The sequence below is a fragment of the Leishmania martiniquensis genome, chromosome 32 (assembly GCF_017916325.1).
Source record: "Leishmania martiniquensis isolate LSCM1 chromosome 32, whole genome shotgun sequence".
Classification (NCBI taxonomy): domain Eukaryota; phylum Euglenozoa; class Kinetoplastea; order Trypanosomatida; family Trypanosomatidae; genus Leishmania; species Leishmania martiniquensis.
In genome coordinates, this window is record NC_090167.1 from 522,699 (window position 1) to 543,517 (window position 20,819).

Consider the following 20,819-nt stretch of genomic DNA (forward strand, 5'->3'; position numbering starts at 1 on the left):
GTGGCCGGTCACGGTGTCGGCGTGGCCTGGGCGTGTCGGAGGTGGCGGTGCACGGAGGGCCCGAGTCGGCGCGTTTCTGCGCCGCTGCTGCACCACCACGCCATGGGCCGGGGGAGGGTTCGGGGTCATGCCTAGTGGCAACTCGTGTGGTGTAGGGCAGAGAGGCTGACAGCAATGAAAAAGAAGAGGAGCTTTATGTATTGGTCAGGGTGTTGTTCCTCGGTTGCTTACCTTCACTTGTCGTCAGCGCGCTGCGTGCTAGTCAAAGCGAAAGAAAGGAGGGGGGCAAAAGCATGTGGGAGGCGGGTGAGCGGCTGACCCACGTGCTGATAGCGCCCGGCAGCGCTGAGGGCGCCCACTGGGTGTGGCGTGATAGCGGCTCACGTCTTGACGCTGATTGCTCCTCTGGAAAGTGTTCCAGGTGTGTCTAGTAGCCTGCAGCTTAGGCGGATCCTCGTCCAGCGAGTGGTGAAGGTGCGCGACGCCAAGTCCTTATTTTGCTCGAATGCACGCGCCATTCCCATCATATTCTCCCCACCTCTCCTCCTCCTCCACTCTTCCCCTCCCCACTCCCTCGTGCGCCCAACGGATGTCGATTCCTCATTGGGGTCTTCTTTCTCGAGCTCCGTTTCAGGTGACGCGCATCTCTCCTGCACCTTGTCTGCATCCGAGCAGATCGGAGCGTAGGTGAACGGCGGGCTGTGTCCGGGTACGGCATTTCAAAGACGAGGAAACGGGCTTGCTGAGGTGGCCAAGTGAAGGTGCGATACGGCGCACCTTGGATCGGATAGCTAGACCACTTCGCAGCAGCTCGCCAGCAAAACTTTCTACGCATCGGCCATCCTAATCGACGTGCGCATTTTCACGCAATTTTCGAAGCAGAAGAAGGAAAGGAACACTTGCTGAGGTAAAGCAGAAGGCTCCGCAGCCCACTCGCCCACACGCATAATCGCTATGCTCCACACAGCCGTGGCGCCGGCACTGCCGGCCTCGGTGGTGACGCACACCATCTCGGGTTATTTTCTCCCAGACTCGCTGGCGGCGCAGAAGCAAAAAGAGGTAGTGGTCATTCGACAGAACCACCTCACCATGTACCGCGTAAAGCGTACGCCGCCCAACGGCATCTCAACGGAGCTGCCGACGGCGGAGCACCTTGGTGAGGTGGCGGAGGTGTCTCTGCACGCGCCACCGCTGGCGGCCGCAAGATGCCGACCGTTTCGGGCCACCTCTGAGGTCGTGGTGCTTCTTTTTGATGACTTCCACGTATCTTTCCTGATGTACAACCCGGTTACCGTTCAGTTCGATACGGTGGCCCTCGTGCAGTTGGACGACCGTCAGTTGAGCCTCGATCGGTGCCCGCTCAGCGCCATGCTGCGTGTCGATGAGACGGGGACCTTTGTCGCCGTGCTGGCCAAGCGGAGCGACCTCTTTTTTTTTCCGGTGATTGAAATGATTGATTCGCAGGCAATGGCACGCGTGCAGGCGATGGGTGCAGCGACGACTTCTTCGAACTCGACTGTTGAACCTGCTGCCTTCGCGGGCAACGAGGAGGCTATTGTGGCGGCGACGGCAGCAGCAATAGCAAAGCCAACAGTGGCGCTGAACGCATGGGGAGACGAGGACGACGACGACGACGAAGTGACAAACGCGCGCAAGCTGACCGAGGTGTCGAATGGAAAGCAGGAAGTTACCCAGGAAAAGAGGGCAAGTGACGTGAGTGATTTGGCTACTGGTCAAGGCTCTGCAGATACTGCGCCAACCTCGTCGGAGAAGGTGACGCAGGTCGGTGGCACTGCACTACTGCTGCGCGTCGGCACCGTGACCCACTGGCGCCTGCAAGATGTGAAGGCGACGCTGCGCAACATCCGCGACATTCAATTTGTGGAATCGGCTGGAGAGCCGCTGCTGGCGCTCTTGTTCGAGAGGCAGCCGACATGGGCGGGTCGAGTGAAGCTGCTGGAGTGGCGCAGCAAGACAGTGGAGTCGCACATGCTAACATGCTCTATCGAGTGGGTGAAAATTACACTGGCAAACTCGATGGCGCCGCACATGCTCTCGCTCAGCGAGGTGGACGGCTTGCCGTACGACGTGACGAGCATGACACCGCTCCCAGCCTTCGAGGATGTGCCGTCGGCTGTGCTGTGCGTGAGTCGCAACATGATGGTGCACGTGAGCACCAAAAGCGGCTACGGCGTCTTCGTGAACGCCAACGGTGAAGAGCAGGCGCGCCACTCAAAGTCGTCGGCGGTGAGTTTCGAGGCGGTACAGTGGCGTAGCGCGTCTCAGGCAACCTCCACCGACCTGGTTAAGGTGAACCTGAACTTTGCGAACGCCACGGTGGTGCTCCTCTCGCAAGAGGCGACGACGCAGGGAGCGCCGCTGGGTGCTGCCTCTATTCCAGAGGATCGCAGTCAACGCCTACTTGTCGTGACGGAGGAGGAAGGGACCGCCGTGGAGGTGCACCTGCAGAGCCACGGCTACACGGTTGGCAGCATCAGTGCGGAAATTATCATGACCGGCTGCTTCTGCTCCTCGCATGCGGCCATCGATACCACGCGGTTCTTTTTCGGCGCCTTGAACGGGGATTCACGCTTCATTGCATGCACCCCAAATGACCCGTGCAAGGTGCTGCAGAAGTTTGTAGGTATCGGCCCTGTGCGCGACATGGACATAGTCGACACCACCACCGCCGCGGCCTCCGCGGGGGCGGAGGATGACACAATCGATCCGTCCATCGAGGCCTCGCCTTACGCAAACCTCTTCCGCAGCGTGGAGCTGGAGGCCCAGCCGCGCATGACAGCTGCGCAGCGGAAGGCCGTCATGGACCTCGCACTGTGCTCCGGAAGCGGCTCGGCTGGAAGCCTCTCCATCTTGCGGCGATCCATCCGTAGCCGCGTCGTGCGGCAGGAGGATCTGAACGCCATTTCCGTCTTCTTTCTCGAGTCCGCCAACGCCGATACCCGAAAGCGTCCCCGAGACGTCGTGGACGAAAGAGCGAGGGGTGATGCACCCTCAACGGCGTCAGCAGTCGGCTCCGGCAGTGTACCGCACCCGCACCTGCTCATTAGCGGCTCGAACTTTTCCATTCTCTTTGCGGTGCGTAGTGACTCAGTGCAGCAGGTCCGCGGGGCTGCTCTCGGCGTGGCTGTTCGCACCGTTTACGCGGCGCATGTGGACTGGATTCCGGGCCTGCTGCAGGTAACGGAGACGGAGCTGCGACTTCTGTCCTCCGACGGCAAGCGGCGGCTGGCGAGCACCGAGTTGAGGACACTGCCGGCGATTCAGCGAGCCAGTAGTCAGGGCGCCGCGGCAAACCTGGCACTGTCTGCCTTGTTGGTCGCCGAAATGCGGTGCGTGCTTGTCCGCTTCACAGATGGACAGCTCCTGTCCTTTGGCCTGGAGGATGGCAGGGCAATGTCGACGGCGACTCTGCTCCTAGAGAAGGTGACGGCTGTCGCATTGTGGGGATCGGCAGCGGGGCACCCGCAGCCATGTCAGAGCACGCTGCTCGTGGTGCAGAACATGGACCTCATTTTTTACGCGCTGCCATCACCACAAGTGGTGCGGCGGGTGTCGAGTTTTCCCAACTTCGCGCTCATTCCTCCTTTTGCGATGGAGGGGGTCGAAACGCCAGCAGTGAAACTGCGCGAGCGGCTGAATGCTGAGCCACTGCCCACCATCACGCATCTCTCCGTCTTCGGTCAGCACGAGGACATAGCTGTGTCAGTGGCGCCGACGGAGGCAACTCTTGTGCTCATTCTGTCATCCGGGGAGCTCGTGACCTACCGCGTTGTCCCTGCGGACGCCGACGGTCCCCGTAGGTGTGTAAAAGTCATTTATCACATCCTGGACGCGGCGCCAGAGGTGGATGTGGTGGAGACTATCGAGGCTCGAAAGAAGCGGCTGCAGGAGGAGCGGGCGCACCTGGCGAGCGTCACGCAACAGATGCGGCACTGTAGTGAGCGGGTGGTGCCTTTCCGCGCCCTCCAGGGCCGGTACAAAGGCATTTACGTGTGCGGCCAGACACCAGTGTTCCTCGTGTACCACGCCGCCACCAATCAGCTTGTGTGCACGCGACATCACTCCATGAATGCGGTGCGCGGCTTTGCTCCGTTCCACTCGAGACACGTGCACGGTGGCTTCGTCTACTGTGGTGAGGGCTTTGTGCACTTTGCCACGATGCAGCCGTTCGGCGAGATGCTTGGGAGCAGCGGGTGGTGGTTGGAGCGGGTGCGCCTGGGGTGCACACCCCATCGCGTCATTTACTCACCCGCGGCGCACGGGTGTTTTGTTGTAGTGTCGCGACAGGAACCATTTCACCCGAAGAGGGCCCCCTTCGACGTGCAGCTGCGCATAGTGGAGGACGAGGAGGGGAATCGCGTGCCGCATGTGGTCGAGCCGGTGTCGCTGCCGCCTCTGTCCGTGACGTGCGGTGCACCGGTGCCGACAAACGATCGGTATGAGGTGCAGTTCTTCTCCACGCTGGATTGGCAGTGCATGGATCGCCTTGTGCTCCATGTGAATGAGAAGGTGCTCTCCGCAACGCTGATGCAGGTGACCCGAGACACAACCATGGACGCAGGGACCCGGTCCGCTACGGCACCGGTGTGCGCATTGGCAACGGCGTACCCGCTTGGCGAGGACGTCACCACCCGCGGACGCGTCTTGCTGCTGGCAACGTCGCAGCAGGGTGGGCGAGGGACGCAGCAGCTGCGCACCTTGCACGAGGAGCCAATGAAGGGGCCGGTCACTGCCATCACCAGGATCGGCGAGGATTGCATCGCGGTCGCTGTGGGCGGCACCGTGCGCGTGTACCGGTACGACGCAGGCAAGAGCTTCATGGAGACCATGGCCATCTTGTACGCTGGGGCCTACGTGACATCCCTGCAAGCGTTCCGGGAGTATCTCCTCATTGGTGATCTGTTCCACTCCGTTCTCTTCGCCCGCTACAGCGGAGACATCCACACTATCACCATTCTCGGACGCGATACGAATGCCCTGTCAGTTGTCTCGAGCGACATGCTGTACCATGACACCCGCTTTGGCCTCCTCGTGGCTGACGACGCACGCAACCTGGTGTGTATGAGCTACAAGCCTCGTGTGCTCGAGGAGTCGGGCAAGCCTCCCAAAGTACTGGAGTCGCTGCTGAGTGTCACGGGTGAGTACCGACTGGCGGGCGGCGTGTTGCTCAAGACGATGCGGCTGCGGGCCGCCTCGGCACGGTCCAGCAGCGTTGCCATCTACGTCACCAACATGGGCGAAATTGGCTACCTGGTGCCGCTCGGGGACCAGACGAGTCGAACGGGACAGTGGGTGGTGCGCCGCTTGCAGAGCGAGGTGGCTCACGCTGCCGGCCTGCCGCCGCGCATGTTCCTCGGCTTTCCGCAGGATGACCCGGTGCGCTCACTCAAGGGTGAAGAGTGGATGCTGCATGTCCCGTTGCTAGAGCAACTGTACCGCCAAGACCTGCGCACGCGCAAGCTGATCGCCTCAGCGGCCCAAACGCAGTTGGAGCGAGTGATGAATGTCGGTGCTACCGTCTCGGCAGAGCTGGGGCACCTTTAAGAGCAATAGAAAGGAGGATGCCAAAGAAGGGAGGAAGGAGAAGTGCTCTCTCTGAGGTCGCCGATCTGCCTGTGAGTGAAGCCTGCACACTTGACTGTATGCATCTGGGTATCTCTAAGTGTATCTGTGTCTGTGTGTGTGTGTGTGTGTAATGGGTCGTTCATTGTTTTCCTCTGTTGTTAAGAGCCTCGACAAGTGCGCGTTAGGGAGGCCTGACTGGAGGGGGGGGTAATGTGGGCCCCATAGCGTGAATGCCAAAAGAGAGGCTCGTCTAGCCGTAAAACGAATGACTTCCAGGTGAGCCGAAAAAGCGCGGCACACGGGTACTTACTGATGCCTGCAGGTCGTTGTGAATGAGACCTGCAGAGTCGCTGTCGTGCTCCCCCGTCGAAGAGTTCAGCGCCCCCGAGAAGGTCGGCAGACCGACGGTAGGCGCTTGCTCGCCTCCCTGGCAGACAACGGTGTAAGCCGTCTGCATTACTGTGCGCCTTGTCGCACGTCGCTTCTCGCAAAGAGAGAACATACGCGTCCGGCTTATCGTCTTACCGGCCTTTGCCCTCCCTTGTTCTCGACGCCCGCCGGTGGTGGCGGTGTGGTCGCACAGCCGTGCTTTACTTTTAGCGGGAAAAGGGAAACGCACACACGTACACAATAAGCAACGATGAAGCGCTCTCGCTCCCCCCCCCCCAATCTCTACTCTCCTCCCCTCTCATGGGTCTTGTCCTTTTCCGCTAACACCACTGAAGACGGGCGAACGGTGGGGCGCTCAGGTTTCCTTTGTCTGCGGTCTGCACGAAGCTACGCACCTTCGGCTCTCTCATATTACCATATCCGACGAGTCGTCCGCAGCGTGCGATGCAGCGCCACAGCCGCGCGTGGAAAAGGGCTGCTGTCGCCGCCTTCCAACCGCACTTACACCTGGAAGACTGCCGCATATGCGCCGCCGCAGAGTCCGCGCACAAGTACGCGGAAGATGGCTGCACTGGTATCTTGAGATCCACCAATGTCCCGGGCAACGGGATTGCTGCAGAAACTTTTCCTTCCCCCCTGGCGCGCGCGCCGAGCTGCGAAGGCGTTTTCCCAGATGTCAGCGGTGCGCCCCCCTCGGTATTCGAGCTGCGGCGCGGTGCGCTTCTTGAATGGCTGCAGCACTTCTCAGTACAGGGGCGGAAAGGGGGCAGGGGCGACGAGGAGGCCTTCATGCCGGTGAAACGTAGCAGCAAGATCAGTGGCAGCGACGACTTTGATGCTGTGTACGAGGCGTACTTACGATGTAAAGACGTCACGGCGCAAGAAGCCCTCTTTTCACGTCTGGTGGATTGCCTTGACGCGCAGTGCAGCGCGCCAGTACGACCAGTGGCGTTGCCGACACCGACCCCCGCTGCAATGGCTCCTTCTTCTGCCCCATCGGACGACGAGGAGTGCGGTGGCGTTCGAATACCACAGTTTTTGTGGGTGCCTCGTGTGGGTGCGGCGCTTACGTCGACCGAGGAAAAGGCCACCGATTTTCGTGTCGGAGGAGAAACTGACACTCCCCGCGCTGCGAACGACTTTGAGACGTACGTGCGGCGGCGCTTCGCTGACAGTGCCGCTCTCATCACCAGGCAACTTGCTTTTCAAGAAGCACTCCTGGCGATTCAGGAGGTGCTGATGTCCCAAAGGATTCGTTTCTTTCTTGCCTGTGGCACAGCCCTGGGTGCGCGACGCGACGGCTGCTTCATCCCCTATGATGAGGACATTGACATTGGCATTCTCTACACTGATATGGCCGCGCCTGTAACGGACGGCGACGATTCACCGGTACCTGACCTTTCTCTTCCCTCTGCCACCCCAGCGGACTTGAGCCGCGTACAGATGCGTGTGTATTGCCTCCTCCAGGCGCTGGCATCAACGTGCGTGTTCGTCGTTTTCGACATTTGCGGCGCGGTCGAGCGAGGGCTAGAACTGCGCGTACTGCACCTGGCCACCGGCGCTCGCATTGACATCAATCTGTACTACCCACCGCTGTGCGCCACCTTTTGCGGCCTACACGGGGATGCCAGCGATGATGCGTTGGTGCGCGAGAAGGGTGAGTTTGTGTGGGCCGCCTCTTTCTATGAGGCCGCTAATGCGCGCAAGCACCGCATGTACCGCTACAGGCACACGCCCTTCGCCACAGATCTCGAAGAGCTTCCCTTTTGTGCAAAGAAAGCGTCGGTGGGTAGCGGGTTTCTAGTCCCACCGGAGCGCTATCTCATCGAGAACTACGGGGAGGACTGGCGGACGCCGAAGCAGTACTCGTACACGGAAGGCCTTGCAGGCGAGTTCAAGAATGTCGTACCGGAGTAACATCACTTCGGCGGCTGTGATGTGACGGTGCGCCTTGAGCGCTTTCGCCTTTCAAGTAAGCATGGCTGTGAGCAAAAGGGTTCGAATGTGCGTGTGTGCGAGTGCCACACGCAAAATACGCCGGCAGTGATGACAGATACGTGGCCCGTGCCGTCGGGCGCTCTTGGTCGCGCGATTCTCCCATCTTTCCGATCGGTGTGCCTAGCTGCCGCCTTCTCTGCTTCCTGCCTCGACGCACCGATGGTGCACGCCTGCGGTGAGGAAATCACGTAGACCGAGCAAGGTTGGCAAGCACATTTACAGCAACCAACAGACCAGTGTGTCTTGAAAGCCAAGTCGTGCGCCTCTCAGTGCACATTTCAATACCTGCACGTGTGCTCTCGTACAGAGTTGTCGCACGGACATCTTCTGCAATCTCCGCCCCTTAGACCTTGGCCTTCCCGGTGCGATTTTTTTCTCGTATTGCTCGCTAGGTGTTCTTCCAGCGTACTCGACTCTTGCCTTGAGGTTCGTTTCGTTCGTCGTGGCGTCGCGTTGCGCCTCTCCATGCCCGAACGCATGCATACGTTCAACACAACTTCGCCCTCTCTCCCCACAACGCCTCTCCGAAAATATGCTCGTGTGATATTTCTTTTCGTGCCTTTCCATCCAATACGCACACACACACACCAAACACGCTCACTGCCGTGAACGTGCGTGTCTGTACGCGGACTATGTCGCACGAATTTATCGAAGTGGCACACTGCCCTCACTATCTTTTGTGTTGTTGGGTATTTGTTTGTTTCTCCCTCAGCGCGGGTGACATATCTGTCATAGGTCATTGTATGAGTGCGCCCGGGTGCCCGTGTAATCTGCGTGCACCCCTCCGCTGGCTGCCCCCCTTTACGTTTCTTTTTTTTTTCGAGTGGCGCGAACGGCCTCTATCCACAAGTCGCGCACCCCCCTCACCACCATCACGAGACGGCTGTGGGGCGATAGCACACCGTAGGGAGAACCAACTCGCGGGCGCGAGCGCGTAAGTTTGGGCTGTGCGTGAAGGGAACTTAGTAGCCCACACCGATTAGCTGCAGAGGAGGCGGGACGGCGGCGGCGGATGAGAAGTGAGCGAGGTGCATAGCATTGAAGACGGCAACCCCCCTCACCCCCCCCCCCACACACTATAGACACTCACCTATCTTGAAAAGAGGCGTCACTGGTTGGTGGAAGCGAAGCACTCAAGCGACGTTGCACCAAACTCAAGCCGACACGTACTTCCCAAAATATTAACTCAACCAACGCACCGATCGCGGAAGCAGAGAGGGCAAAGGCGCAGTATACCTCATCGGGTCCGCAGCGGACGCAGCCATCTGTACAGCTTCGCATCTCATCGAAGTCGGTTTTTTTTTCGATCTTTACCCTTCCGCAGGTCCTTCATTTTCTTGTCTGTGTGTGTGTCTCTCTCTTGCGTTTTCCCCTGGCTCTGCTTTCCGTTTGCTGCGAAGATAAACGGAAAGCACAAAAGCAGCTCTGGTGCAGACGGGTGCTCATCACCTGCTCTGCCGTCGGACGGTTCTGTCCAACCCCTGCCTCTCGCTGAGCTCACCATCGTCTGCTGCGTCTTTACTGCGTGCGGGGTGAGCAATACCTCGGTTGTTCCTGATATCTCACGGCTCACCTATTCGCATCTCACCCGGCGCTACTTGTTACCAGGACCAGGGAGGGAAGGGTCATTGATTAACGCCTGCTCCTGGCCACTGACGCTGGCGCATGCGCTTCTTGCGCGCACACACACCACACCTGCTCAGTCGCTGTGTGCAGAGTACTGTCGGTGTGAGGGAAAGGTGTCTACCCCTCGTGCTTACCTCATCTGTACCCAACACAGATTTTGGCGAAGTGCGGTGAATAGAGGTGCCACCAGATACAGAGGGAGGGAGGTCTTGCCCTTGTCGGAGGCCGCTGTACTTTGGTGCAAACGCAGCCGCAACAACAACAAAAACGCCATTCGTGAAGTCGGGCGGAAGCACCGCAGCCATTGGGCCCACTCCTGTTGCTGCTTTCGTCTCTTCCTCCTTGCACACTCTTCGAAGAGTGGCGTTTACTTCTTTTTTGTGTGTGTGTGTGTGTTCCGCATTCTTCTCACGGGTTGGCTACGCACCTTTGCTTTTACTGTTTCACCACTCTGCAGTGTTCTTTTCTTTGTTTCGTCTGTGCGTGCGTGTGTGTGTGTGTGTATGCATGTGCTTGACCGTTGGGCGGGGACTTTACCTGTTCAGTTGAACTCACGGCACGCACCCACACCAACACTCCCCCATCAGTTAAGCGCCACCCTGCGCAACTCTATCACCTGCACATTAACACCATACAGCGCCGCGAGATTTCTGCGGCCGCCGCTCGTGACCCTTTTCCTACACAGAGACCTACATAGAAGCTACCTTTTCCGTTTCAGACCCTTACCTTCTGTAAAGAAAGCGTTTCTGTGAGTTCTCTGTCTCCCCGTGCTCCGCTCTTTTCCCTCCCTGTTTCCTCGGCGCCTCCGCTTTACCCGCGCACTACCGCCGTGTCCCTTTCGATCCGCTGCTCTCTTCTTCTCCCACTGTGTTTCTTGCGGGTGCTCGTTCGCGTCTTCATCTCCCCGTCTACTTCGTTTGCGTCTTCCGCTCTCGTACACTCCTTCAGTTGCATTGGTCAGATTTCGTGCGGGTCGAGATGAGCCTCAATCCCAACGCTCCCTCTTTTGACCCGACGGCAAAGCCGTTTATCCCGTCTTTTTTGTGCAGCGAACCAGAAACATTCGTGCCACCAGTGTACCATCCAACACCGCAGTTCAACCCGCAGCTGCGAGGCCTCGCCGGGGCCGGCCCTGTCAGCAACGACGATGTCCCTCTCCTCTCCGGGTTCAAGCGAAGTAGCAAGCCAGTGGTCACCACACCGGCACCATCGGCTGACACCTATGAGACGCCTAGCAGTCTCGCTGCCGCAGGCGGCAAAACGTCCCCACCTGGCTTGCCAGGCCAGGCAGCGGGGGGCACCGGGGGGCCACCGATAATGTGGCGGTCTTTGTCGCCGATGCCCGGGGCGGCAGAGGCCTTCCCTACTCGGCCCATGATGAATCCCAACTCGGCCATGCTTTCGGCTGCCTCCATGGCCGTCGGTACGGCGCAGGGCGGGAGTCGTGGAAACACAGCCGCAAACCTCTCCAGCGGAATGGGCGCCGAAGTCTCTTCGGAGCGGCTGGACGGGGATCAGCCACCCATTTTAGGCTGGTCTTCCTCCTCCATGCGCCGCCTGCCGTCCTCGAGCCCGTCAGGGTCGCCGCTTTCCTTGCAGCAGCAGCAGAACTCTGGCCCTCGATACACTGCACCCCCGCAGCAGGTGCTGACCCAGCCACCAGCCGCCGCAATACCACGCTCGCAAGACCGCAGTGGGCAGTCAACTAGCGGCGTATCGTTTTTTCCAGGGTACGGCAGCTACGCCACATCTGTGTCTGGCGGCAACGCTCCGCACCCGCAGCCGCACTCTCCAGCACAAGGAGCACCTCCCTCGCAACGGCCGCTTCTGCAGCACCAGCAGCAGCAGCAAGGACCGCAGCATCTGTACCAGAATCAGCAGCCAACGTTTCCGCCAAAAGCAGCGCCCGTGCTGCCCCGAAGCGCGCAGGAACGACAGGCGGCCGCTGCGGCAGCGGCGGCGGCAGCAGCAGCAGCAGCCACGGCTAGCGAAGGAAGTCGTGGGGCATCCCCAAACAGTATCGGTGCCAGCGAGGCTAGTAACACAGTACCTACCCGCCACAGCAACCAAGAGCAGCGTGGCCCATCGCCGCCGACGGTGCCGGAACCGCGCTCTGAGACTGTGTCTCAGCAAGCGCCGCCGCCGCCGCCGCCGCAGCAGCAGCATCTAGACCAAGCTAATGCGGGATCGGCCACCCCCGCTCCACGCCACGCGGCAAGCAACCCTCCTGTATCGGCCCAGGTTCCCCCTCGAATCTCCTCCGCCCCGATGACACGCGCCATCCGTGTTGGTGTGGCGGGCGGTAGCACTGCATATTCCGCCGCGCTGGCAGCCGGGACGGCGTTACCGTATTCAGGGCCCACTCGAGGGCTGGCGCCAGCAAATCATGCGGGCGCGGGATCGCGGCTGCCGCGGGCGCTGCCGAGTGCCGCAGGGGCCCACGGTGCAGCCCCTGCTGCGAACACAAGTAGCCCCAGCGGCAGCCCAGCACCAGCGACAGCGCCGCAGACGCACGTGGTGCCGTCGCCGCAGCCGAAGGGCACGGCGAAGCTCCCGAGCGGACCGGCAGGCCCAACTCTAACGGCAGCGCACGTACCGCGTCCTGGAGCGCTCACTAGCGTAGCCGCGCTCAGCGGCTGGCGACCCCCGCAGTTTGCCCGAAAGGCCGCCCCGACGAACAGCGACCCGTTGATCGTCATGATCTTTGGCTGCCGTGGGTCTGGGAAGACGACGCAGGCCGAGAGCATTGCTGAGCGTTACCATTTGCTGCACCTCTCCTCTGGTGACATGTACAAGGAAGGCAAGCAGCCCTTCGCGGAGATGGAGCAGGCCGTGAGAGACAACTTCGGCCCCGAGGCAAAAAATCGTTCCTACAACGGCCTCGTGCTGGACCGCTTCGTCGCGACCGGGGAGATGGACGCATACTATCTGCAAGCCGCTCTCAACGTGTGCCAGCTGCCGGTCCCTTTTGTCTTTTGGCTGCAGGTGGATCCGAAGGAGGGCTTGAGGCGCGCGCAGTCCCGCGGCGATCAAAAATCCGGGGCCGATCACTGGCGCTACGTGGAGCAGCGCGCTCAGGCGGAGATAGCAGACCGCGTGTACAAGAAGATCGGTGTCCTGCACACCATCGACTGCAACACGCTAGAGGCGCGTCGGGTGGGGGACCGCATCTTCAGTATCATCGACGGGCTTTTCCCGAAACGCAGCCGCAACATACGGCTTCCGCAGGCCACACCGGTTGCCGGCTACGAAAAGTTTCACCTGCTGGATGACTACACCGACTTTCTACAGCTTACCAGGGAAGTGCACGCGGCGATCGGCAACACCTCCGGCCGCACCGACAGCGCCCCACTCTCCAGCATTGGTGGCTACGTCGACGCCAGCTCGTTTGCGAACCGGCACGAATGCAAGCGGATGTCTTCCATGTACGTCACTTTGAAGGTGGACGGAGAGCGCTACCTTATTGTGAAGCACTCGCACTTCGGCGTACTAGGCTTCCCGTTCGCCTTCACCGGCTGCTACGACTTCAACGCTCTCTTCGACTCTCTGATGTTTCTAAGCGCGTTCGAAATGGTCGGTGACAAGCAGGAAGAGTCGAACGGGATCGAGTGGATGCTAGACGCGGAGATGAGCACCTGCGCCAACGAAACGAACCAGCCCCAGCCTCTTCTACACATTATCGACTACGTGTACTTTGGCGGCAAGCAGGCGAAGCGCACGCCCTTCTTCGAGCGTTACGAGCTCTTGCGTGAGTGGTTCCGGCTGATGGTGCAGAGTAGCGGCGAGGCCGGAGCTTATGCGCCGGTAGTGCTGAAGCAGTATGCGCCTATCAACGATCTGCCGAAGCTGTTGCCGCGTTTCGAAGACGCGCCGTTCGCGGTGGACGGTATTGTCTTCCAGGGCAATACCGTGTACAAGTTCGGGTTGGATAAGTTCCTCTTGAAGTGGAAACCACTGCACCTGTGCACGGCGGATTTCAGGCTCATGAACGGGGAGAGGACAGACGACGGCCTGACGGTGTTCGACCTCTTCACTACCGAAAATGAGCAGGAAGCCCACTTTCCAGGCGCTGTCGGCGTCTTCACAGATATGCAGATGCGCGCCTACCAGCTCCAAAATAGCGTGATCGTTGAACTCGAGCTGGCCGATATCGTCGAGAAAGCGGGCCCCAACGGACAGCCGGCGACGCAATGGGTGTTCCATCGTCTGCGTGTCGACAAGCCGCGCCCTAACAAGACGTCGGTTGTTGAAAGCATCGTGAAACTGAAGCACCTCACATATCAGGAGCTGCTTGATCACTGCAAGGTGCTCCGTTTCACTGGACCCAACACCTCCTCTTCCTAAAGGCGCGCGCAGGCACATCCGTAAGGAGCAGTGGCGACAAAGATGGAGGGAGGCGGATGGCGCTTGCGTACGCCACTGCTTTTGGCACGCAATGGCTTCTGTGTCTCGGGCTTGAGCACATTTTCCGTTTTTTTCAGCGAAGATTGAATGGGCAGGGGCACGCCGAACACGTTGGCTCGGAAGAGAGCGTTGTGGGCACCGGAGGCGTCTATTTGTTGGAGAGGGTGATGATATTTATTTAGGGTCGCTCGGTGAACAGGAGCACCTGTGACGGCGGCCTTGATGGCTTGGTTCTGCAGGTCGTGTGCGTGCGTCTGCGTTTGTGGTCGCCAGCAGCCACTCCTCCTCCCTTTGTATCTTGGACAACGGTGTTGCTCCTCGCGGAGGGGCTTGGTGTAGTATGCGTGAGGGTTCCTCCGCTTTTTCTTCCCTCTCTAGCTTCTTTCTGGCGACCATCGACGCGTTTCTTCTACCGCCTCTTTTCCACGACGCATCTGACCTTGTCGACTTGCCGTGACTGGCGCGCAGTGGCTCTGCCTCTCTCTCTCGAGGAATGATGGCGTTGCCTTCAGTTGCTCATCATGTAGTGGCACCACTATTGCGAGCGGGCTGCTCTTGTGCGGCACTCTGGGGTTTCTTGGTTGTTGTTCATCTGCCATTCGGTCACATAGTTTAGTCGGCCTCCCTCCAAAGGTGCCTCTGTGCATGTTACTATGTCCAAGCCACGCATTCTGTACGTGGCGCTCGGAATCTGATAGTCTCTCTCATGTCGTCCTCACCGTATGGCTGCTGCACGTCGTGAAGTAGTGTTGTGTGCCTGTATGGGGTCTGTCTAGCTGTGTGCTTACTGGGCCCTTTTCTGTCGAGGGGGGGCAAACGCGTGTGTGATAATGTGTGCAGGAGTAAGAAGCGATGTGAGGCAGACGATGAAGAGTCGTTTTAGAGGGAAAAGGAGGAAAGGGGAAGGCAAAGGGGCTGCAGGAAGAAGGCAGCGCTGCCTCGAGTACCGAAAATGGTGACTGCGTGCGGAGAAACGGAGGTGGAGGAGGCTCCATAGCTCGAACGCAAATGGCGACGAGGAGCTGTAAATAGATCAGCCTTCCGCTTCACGACTACCCCACCTCCTCCACTTCGGCGTTTTCAATCTCCTAGACCGTCTCCGGACTCATGCAGTGAGGAACGACGCGAGCGATACATATACAGTGTGTCTGTGTGTGTGTGCTCATCTCTTCGTGGTGTTCGACGACTACCACCGCGCTCGCTCACTCTCTTCTCTGTCATCCTTCTCTCTCTTTCTTGTGTGTGCCCTCTCACTTTCCCCTTCGCGTAAACGCCCACTGTTGCCCCACGTCAGAAACGAAAAGTAAAGAAATGATGAGAAGTAAAAGAAAGAGAAAGAAAAAATGCCACCATGAAGACTACACGCGCGTAGAAGAGCACAGCAGTGGCCTGAGGGGGAGGACCGCGGCGCTCTCCTCTCTCTGCCACTCTCTTAGTCTCGCTCCCGCAGAGGGGAGGGGGGGATGAATCTCATTTTACCTTGTTGCGATTGCTCTGACCAAACGCCACCCGAGCCGTGACGTGCGGACGAATCCCATCAAGGCCACGTACCCACGCACACCGACCGTGTTAGCCGACCGCATTGTCCGCACGGGCAGCTGACTTCGTTGCAAGTGATAGATGTGATGACGTCGGAAGTGTCTCTCCCTCACTCTCTTTCTCCCTCTCTTGCTTCGTCTCCATGTTTCTCTCTGTCCCGGGGTAACCGTATCCTGCCCGCGTGGGACCTGCACCCCTCCTTCTCACTCCCGCATATGCCCTTCGCCACCCACTCACCCCCGTGCATGGAAGAACGTCCATTGTGGTGTTTTTCCTTTTCCCCCTCTTTTCCCATTGTTTTCCTCGAAAGAACGCCCGTTAACCGCACAGACACACACACACACAGATAAGCGGGCACTCAGACGGCAGGCGACTCGCACTAGCACGTACTCAAACGTGCGGCTGTTCGACATTCGCTCCTCCTCTCACCTCACTGTCACCCTCCTTCCTCCTCCACGTGAAACGGCAAAAGAAAAAGAGAAATAGGCTCCAGACACATTCTTTCGCAGAGCTGATAGTACACAACCCCCTTCTCTCCACACACACCCCACCTCGCCGACAAAAGGGCTAGTGAGTGCGTATCAGTTAGTGGGGCTTGTGCTGTCTCCCTCTCTCTTTCTCTCTGCTCCTGCCTGTCATTCCATTCTTAGTCGGAGGTTCTGACCTGTGAGTCTCCTCCCATTTGGGTGCTTCTCTTCGAGGCACCGCTTCCCCTCATCGAGCAAAATTCACTGAAGGGGCGCGCAGAAGCGTTTGCTTCAACAGGAATACACGCACACACAGCGGCACAAGAAGTAGAAACAAAACCCAATCAGCAGCTGCCGTAGTCTGTGGTCACTGAGCATTATCCATCTGTTTGTGTCCCCCCTATAAGGTCTGCGTTTCTCTCGGTCTTGCTCTCGGGGACGTTTTTTGTTTGCTGTGGTCGGGAGAGGGGAGAGGTGGGTAGGGTTGCTGTCGCTATAGTGGCAGATTTTCTTGGCGGACTCTGCGAGTGGGACGCTACGCCACCACGTGTGAGGCGTACGTGTGTCCGTGTCGGGGGTATGACTGCGTAGCCGCGTGCTTTGTAGTCGTCGTGCCGGTTCTGCTTTCCTTTTTTCTGTTTCTGTGCACATTTGTCATTCTGTCAGTGTCGTTGCGGTGGTCTCCGCTCTTCCTTTTCCGGTAGGCGATTCCAACCGAAAGCGAGGACGTGCGCCGCCTCCACGGTATTTTTACAAGGCGCTAGGCTTCGCCAGAGATCGCTTGCTTGCCCGCTCGCTCTCCTTTACATCCCGTAGCGATTTGCGCTGCCATTGTAGCAGTGCTGTAAGGCTGTGTCGGTTGCGTGATCTGGGGCTCTTTTCTGTTTGGCTGTGCGTCAGTGAGTAGACCATTTCTTGGGAAGGATTCTCTTCTACCGGCGCTGTGACACATACACGTACAGACACACAAGCACGTGTAAAGGAAGACAGGAGAGCCAAAGAACCGATACTTGTGCGCCGTCTCTCACCTGACCTCTCATTATCCCCGCCACCCCAGCCCACCTCTCCTTCCCTCCCCCCATTTCCATTTCTATACATATTATTTCTCTCTTGCTCATTCGTTTGGTACCGAAGCAAATCCGTCCCCAAACGCGGTGTCTCTCTCTCTCACAGTGTGCGTGCGTGTGTGTGTGTGTGTCTTCAGCTGTGCTCATTGCTTTAGCCTTCCTCTCTGTCTCGCTGTGGCGCTGCCGTTGGACGTTCTCCCTCGGACGTCGACGTGCGGGCGTGTGTGTGTGTTGTGGACGCCTTCTTGTCTCATTTGCTCTTGGCTTTCCGAAGCTCGTGTGGCACTCGTCTCGCTTTCCCCTCTCAGTCTCCCCATCGCCCCGCCGCGATATTTTCGTCCGTCCTCCGGTGAAAGCTGGTCTTCTTCGTTTTCATCGTTGTGCGCCTCTCGGTGGCCCATACGTCATCACGGGGGAGTGTGCCCGGAACGCTGCGGCTGCATACACACACATCCACACGCATACACACGCACACAGCCAACGTTTCACTAAGGGATATATAGTCGCGATCGAAAGCCGCGCTTCTTCTTAAGGCGCATATCTGTTTGAACCCCTCAGCGACCATGTCGAATCTCAACCCCAACGCGCCATCGTTCCCGATATCGAAATACCAGTCGAGCCCGACGCACAGCAAGCAAGGCTACAACAACGGCGGGGGTCCCGGAGGCGCAATGCAAAGCGAGCGCTACAGTGGAGGAATGATGTACGACAACAGCAACTACCACCAGGGTGGTGGCGGCTACGGCCCTGGCAGTGGCAATCTTGCTGGCGGCTACGGGCAAGGCGGCGGTTTCATGGGCAACGGTCCACAGCAAGGGTACTCGTCCGGCCCCCGCATGGGTCGCAACAATCGCCAACCAAGCATGCCAAATAACCAGTATCAGGGTCTCAATGGCATGGTGGGCGGTAGTGGCAGCGGCGGCGGCAGTAGCGGTGGTGGCAGCGGTATGCTCGGCAATTATTGCGGAATACCGGCCACGTATCAGCAAGTAGGTGGCATGGAGATGAATGGCGGCTATGACCAACAGCCACCGCAGCAGCAGATTCCGGTGCAGCCTCGAATGCACAATATGCCGCCCAATTCGATGGGCATGAACAATAACATGATGGGTGGGGGCGGCCGCATACCGTACAACAGTAACCAACGAAGCCCAATGCCGAGCATGCATCCCAACATGAATCCGCAGGGCAACATCGGCCTGGGCGCCGTCAGCGCCCAGCCATCGCTGCCCATGGCGGCACCGGCGCCGCCAGTGCCGCGGCCGCTCTCTGTACCTCCACCGACTGCGGTTCAGCCCCACGTTACCAAGAACACGCCGCGCGCTGTGATGGTGGTGGGCTACAAGAGGACTGGCAAGACGAGCGTGGCGCAGTCGATCGCGAAAAAGGAGGGGTTCGAGTACGTCTCTCTCAAGTCGCCATCGCAGCCAGCGGCCAGCCAAGTAGCGGGCGGCGAGAAAGAGGAGGAGGCTGAGGAAGCAGAGGAGGAGGAAATGAGCCCACTCGAGCGACTGGCGCCACTGCGATCGGCGCTGGAGAGGAAAGCTACAATGAGGGGCATAGTCATTGATGATGCCTTCTCCACCAACAAGTACCAAGCGCACTACGTGGTGCACTACCTCGTCAAGGCCGGGCTGCAGCTGGACGTGGTTGTGGCCTTGGTCCCCGAGCTGGCGTTGCTGGTCGACCGTGGAGTGAGCTTCGCGAGGGCGCACGCGAAGACTATGCACCCAGAGGCCTTCGAGTTTGCCTCGAACCTGGACCCTGAGAGGGTCATTGCTATAGATGAGAGCTTCAAGGCTGAGGAGCTGGCGGAGAAGGCTGCGGCCGACGTGTCGGTGTTGCTCAAGAAGAGCGACGCATCGATCACGCTAGAGCAGGAGTATTTCATCCCTGACTGCCCCATGGTGACCGATGTGGAGCGGGTGGAGCAGATTTTAGAGGCGGAGCGTCGCGCGGTGAAGCGGCCGCTGCCGTACACATTCACGTACTCGGAGCCCAACTACGTGCTTGACTACGTACAGTTTGTGCAGTCGGCGGCGAAGCTGCAGCACTACCTCGTCACGCCGTGGATCTGGGGAGACAAGGTGTCACTGATTGGTTATGACACGGGCGTTTATGTCCACCTCACATCGTATAACCTTCTGTTCCAGTTGAACGATGTGCCGGTGGTGATGCAAGAGCTAGTCAAGAAGCTCAGAGGGGAGGTGGAGGCTTCAGCGGCGGAGGATCCGGCGTGCCGCGTGCTGTTCTGCGTCGAGGCCTCCATGCTGGATGATGTGATCTACATTTCTGACATGATGATCATCGGCAAGCAGCACGGCTCGGAGATGCTGCTGCACGACCGTGTGAAGTTGCTCTCCGAATCCTTCGGCAAGCTACCGAAGAGCGGCCCTGTGCGGCTGTTGGAGCACTACCCCGTTTGCGGCATCAAAACGTGCCTGGAGGCGTACAAGGACGTCAGCCGCGGTGCGATTTTTGTCAACCCGGACGGGATCGAGTATGGCCGCTACGATGTGCGCAACTTTGTGTATCCCTCTGAAGCAAAGAAGACGGTTCGGCTGCGCGTTTGGGCGGGGAGCATGACCGATGGGATGTGGACCTTTGACGGCTACGTGCGCGAGTACGAAGACGAGGTGCTGGCGACAAGCCGCACGACCGGTGCAAACAAGCTTCCTGTCATGATTAGCGACGCCAACGTTGACACACACATGATCAACGACGGCAACATCATCGAGTGTGTGATGGAGAAGACGGCCACCAAGGGCAAGTCACGTGACAAGAATGCAGTGCTGACGTTCTGCCGCCGCTGCAAGTGGGAAGTGACACCCATCACGCAGTTTTACATGTGGGCCTTCGCCGATCCGCCGCAGTGGTCCACGGAGTCTTTCCTGGACGCCTGCTCAACCATCGCCTCGGTGCGACCCACCGTTTAGGGTTTTTGTACGACACCGTTTCCATCGATTGCGTCGGAAACCCAACTAGTGTGTGGTCGCTGCGCACCCCCGTTCGTGACTGAGATGAACTGACGTGCCCGACTCCATCTCAAGAGAGTGTGTGTATGCGAGCCATGCGCCACAGGTGGTCCCCCGGTTGCCCAACTTCCGCCGAGCATATCCTCACAGGGTCAAAGAAAAGGGCACTATACTCTTCCGCGGTGTCACATCGAGCGGCGGTCGTGCCTCTCTCTTCGCCAGCTCAGCGGGGTACTTTTGTGTGAAGCGCGTATGGCAGCATGGTTCTCGGGGTGGTGATGGGGGATGCGGCTGGCGGCTTCACAGAGAGAGGTACACACACATGCGCGTGGCATCGTGATGGCGAGGATGAACTCATTAGGCGAGATCTGTGTGTGTAGAGACCTCGGGAAGGCGAGAGAGAGAGAGAGACAGCGAGAGGACAGAATCAAACGGGGGATTGATGTGTTTGAGGTAGCAACTCTCGGAGTGACTCCGCCTCGCGGGATAGCGAATGGGAGGCAGAGGACGTTGTACCGTTCGCGTCTTCGGTTTTACAAGTGGCTTCTTATTTCACCTGTGCTAGCGAACGATGAAGTTCAGTGCACCTTTGCTTATATATATATATATGTATTGTTGTTGAGGCGGTTGCCAATGTTCGTCGGCAACAAAGGCAAGCCCAGCCTGTTACATCCCTCCGCATCCAGTGTCCCGGCGACCTTGGAAGCACTGCTTCGTTTGAAGGGACGCTGGGCTTTGGTCTTCATAATACTGAAGGTAAACATTAG

The 20,819-nt window shown here is 58.9% G+C and overlaps 4 protein-coding genes across 4 annotated transcripts; all 4 read left to right on the forward strand.

The window, feature by feature from the left end:
• Positions 1–954: 954 nt before the first annotated feature.
• LSCM1_01780 (uncharacterized protein) lies at positions 955–5,565 on the forward strand (the record flags this gene model as incomplete). The annotated part of the gene is made up of 1 exon (XM_067319380.1): positions 955–5,565. The coding sequence occupies one exon, from the start codon at positions 955–957 to the stop codon at positions 5,563–5,565; it is 4,611 nt and encodes a 1,536-aa protein (XP_067175929.1).
• Positions 5,566–6,420: 855 nt separating this feature from the next.
• Positions 6,421–7,893, forward strand: LSCM1_01781 (uncharacterized protein; the record flags this gene model as incomplete). The annotated part of the gene is made up of 1 exon (XM_067319381.1): positions 6,421–7,893. One exon carries the CDS (start codon positions 6,421–6,423, stop codon positions 7,891–7,893), a length of 1,473 nt encoding a protein of 490 aa, XP_067175930.1.
• Positions 7,894–10,578: 2,685 nt separating this feature from the next.
• LSCM1_01782 (uncharacterized protein) lies at positions 10,579–13,944 on the forward strand (the record flags this gene model as incomplete). Its single annotated transcript, XM_067319382.1, has 1 exon — positions 10,579–13,944. The coding sequence occupies one exon, from the start codon at positions 10,579–10,581 to the stop codon at positions 13,942–13,944; it is 3,366 nt and encodes a 1,121-aa protein (XP_067175931.1).
• A 3,696-nt stretch (positions 13,945–17,640) lies between these two features.
• Positions 17,641–20,013, forward strand: LSCM1_01783 (uncharacterized protein; the record flags this gene model as incomplete). The annotated part of the gene is made up of 1 exon (XM_067319383.1): positions 17,641–20,013. The coding sequence occupies one exon, from the start codon at positions 17,641–17,643 to the stop codon at positions 20,011–20,013; it is 2,373 nt and encodes a 790-aa protein (XP_067175932.1).
• Between the last annotated feature and the right edge of the window lie 806 nt (positions 20,014–20,819).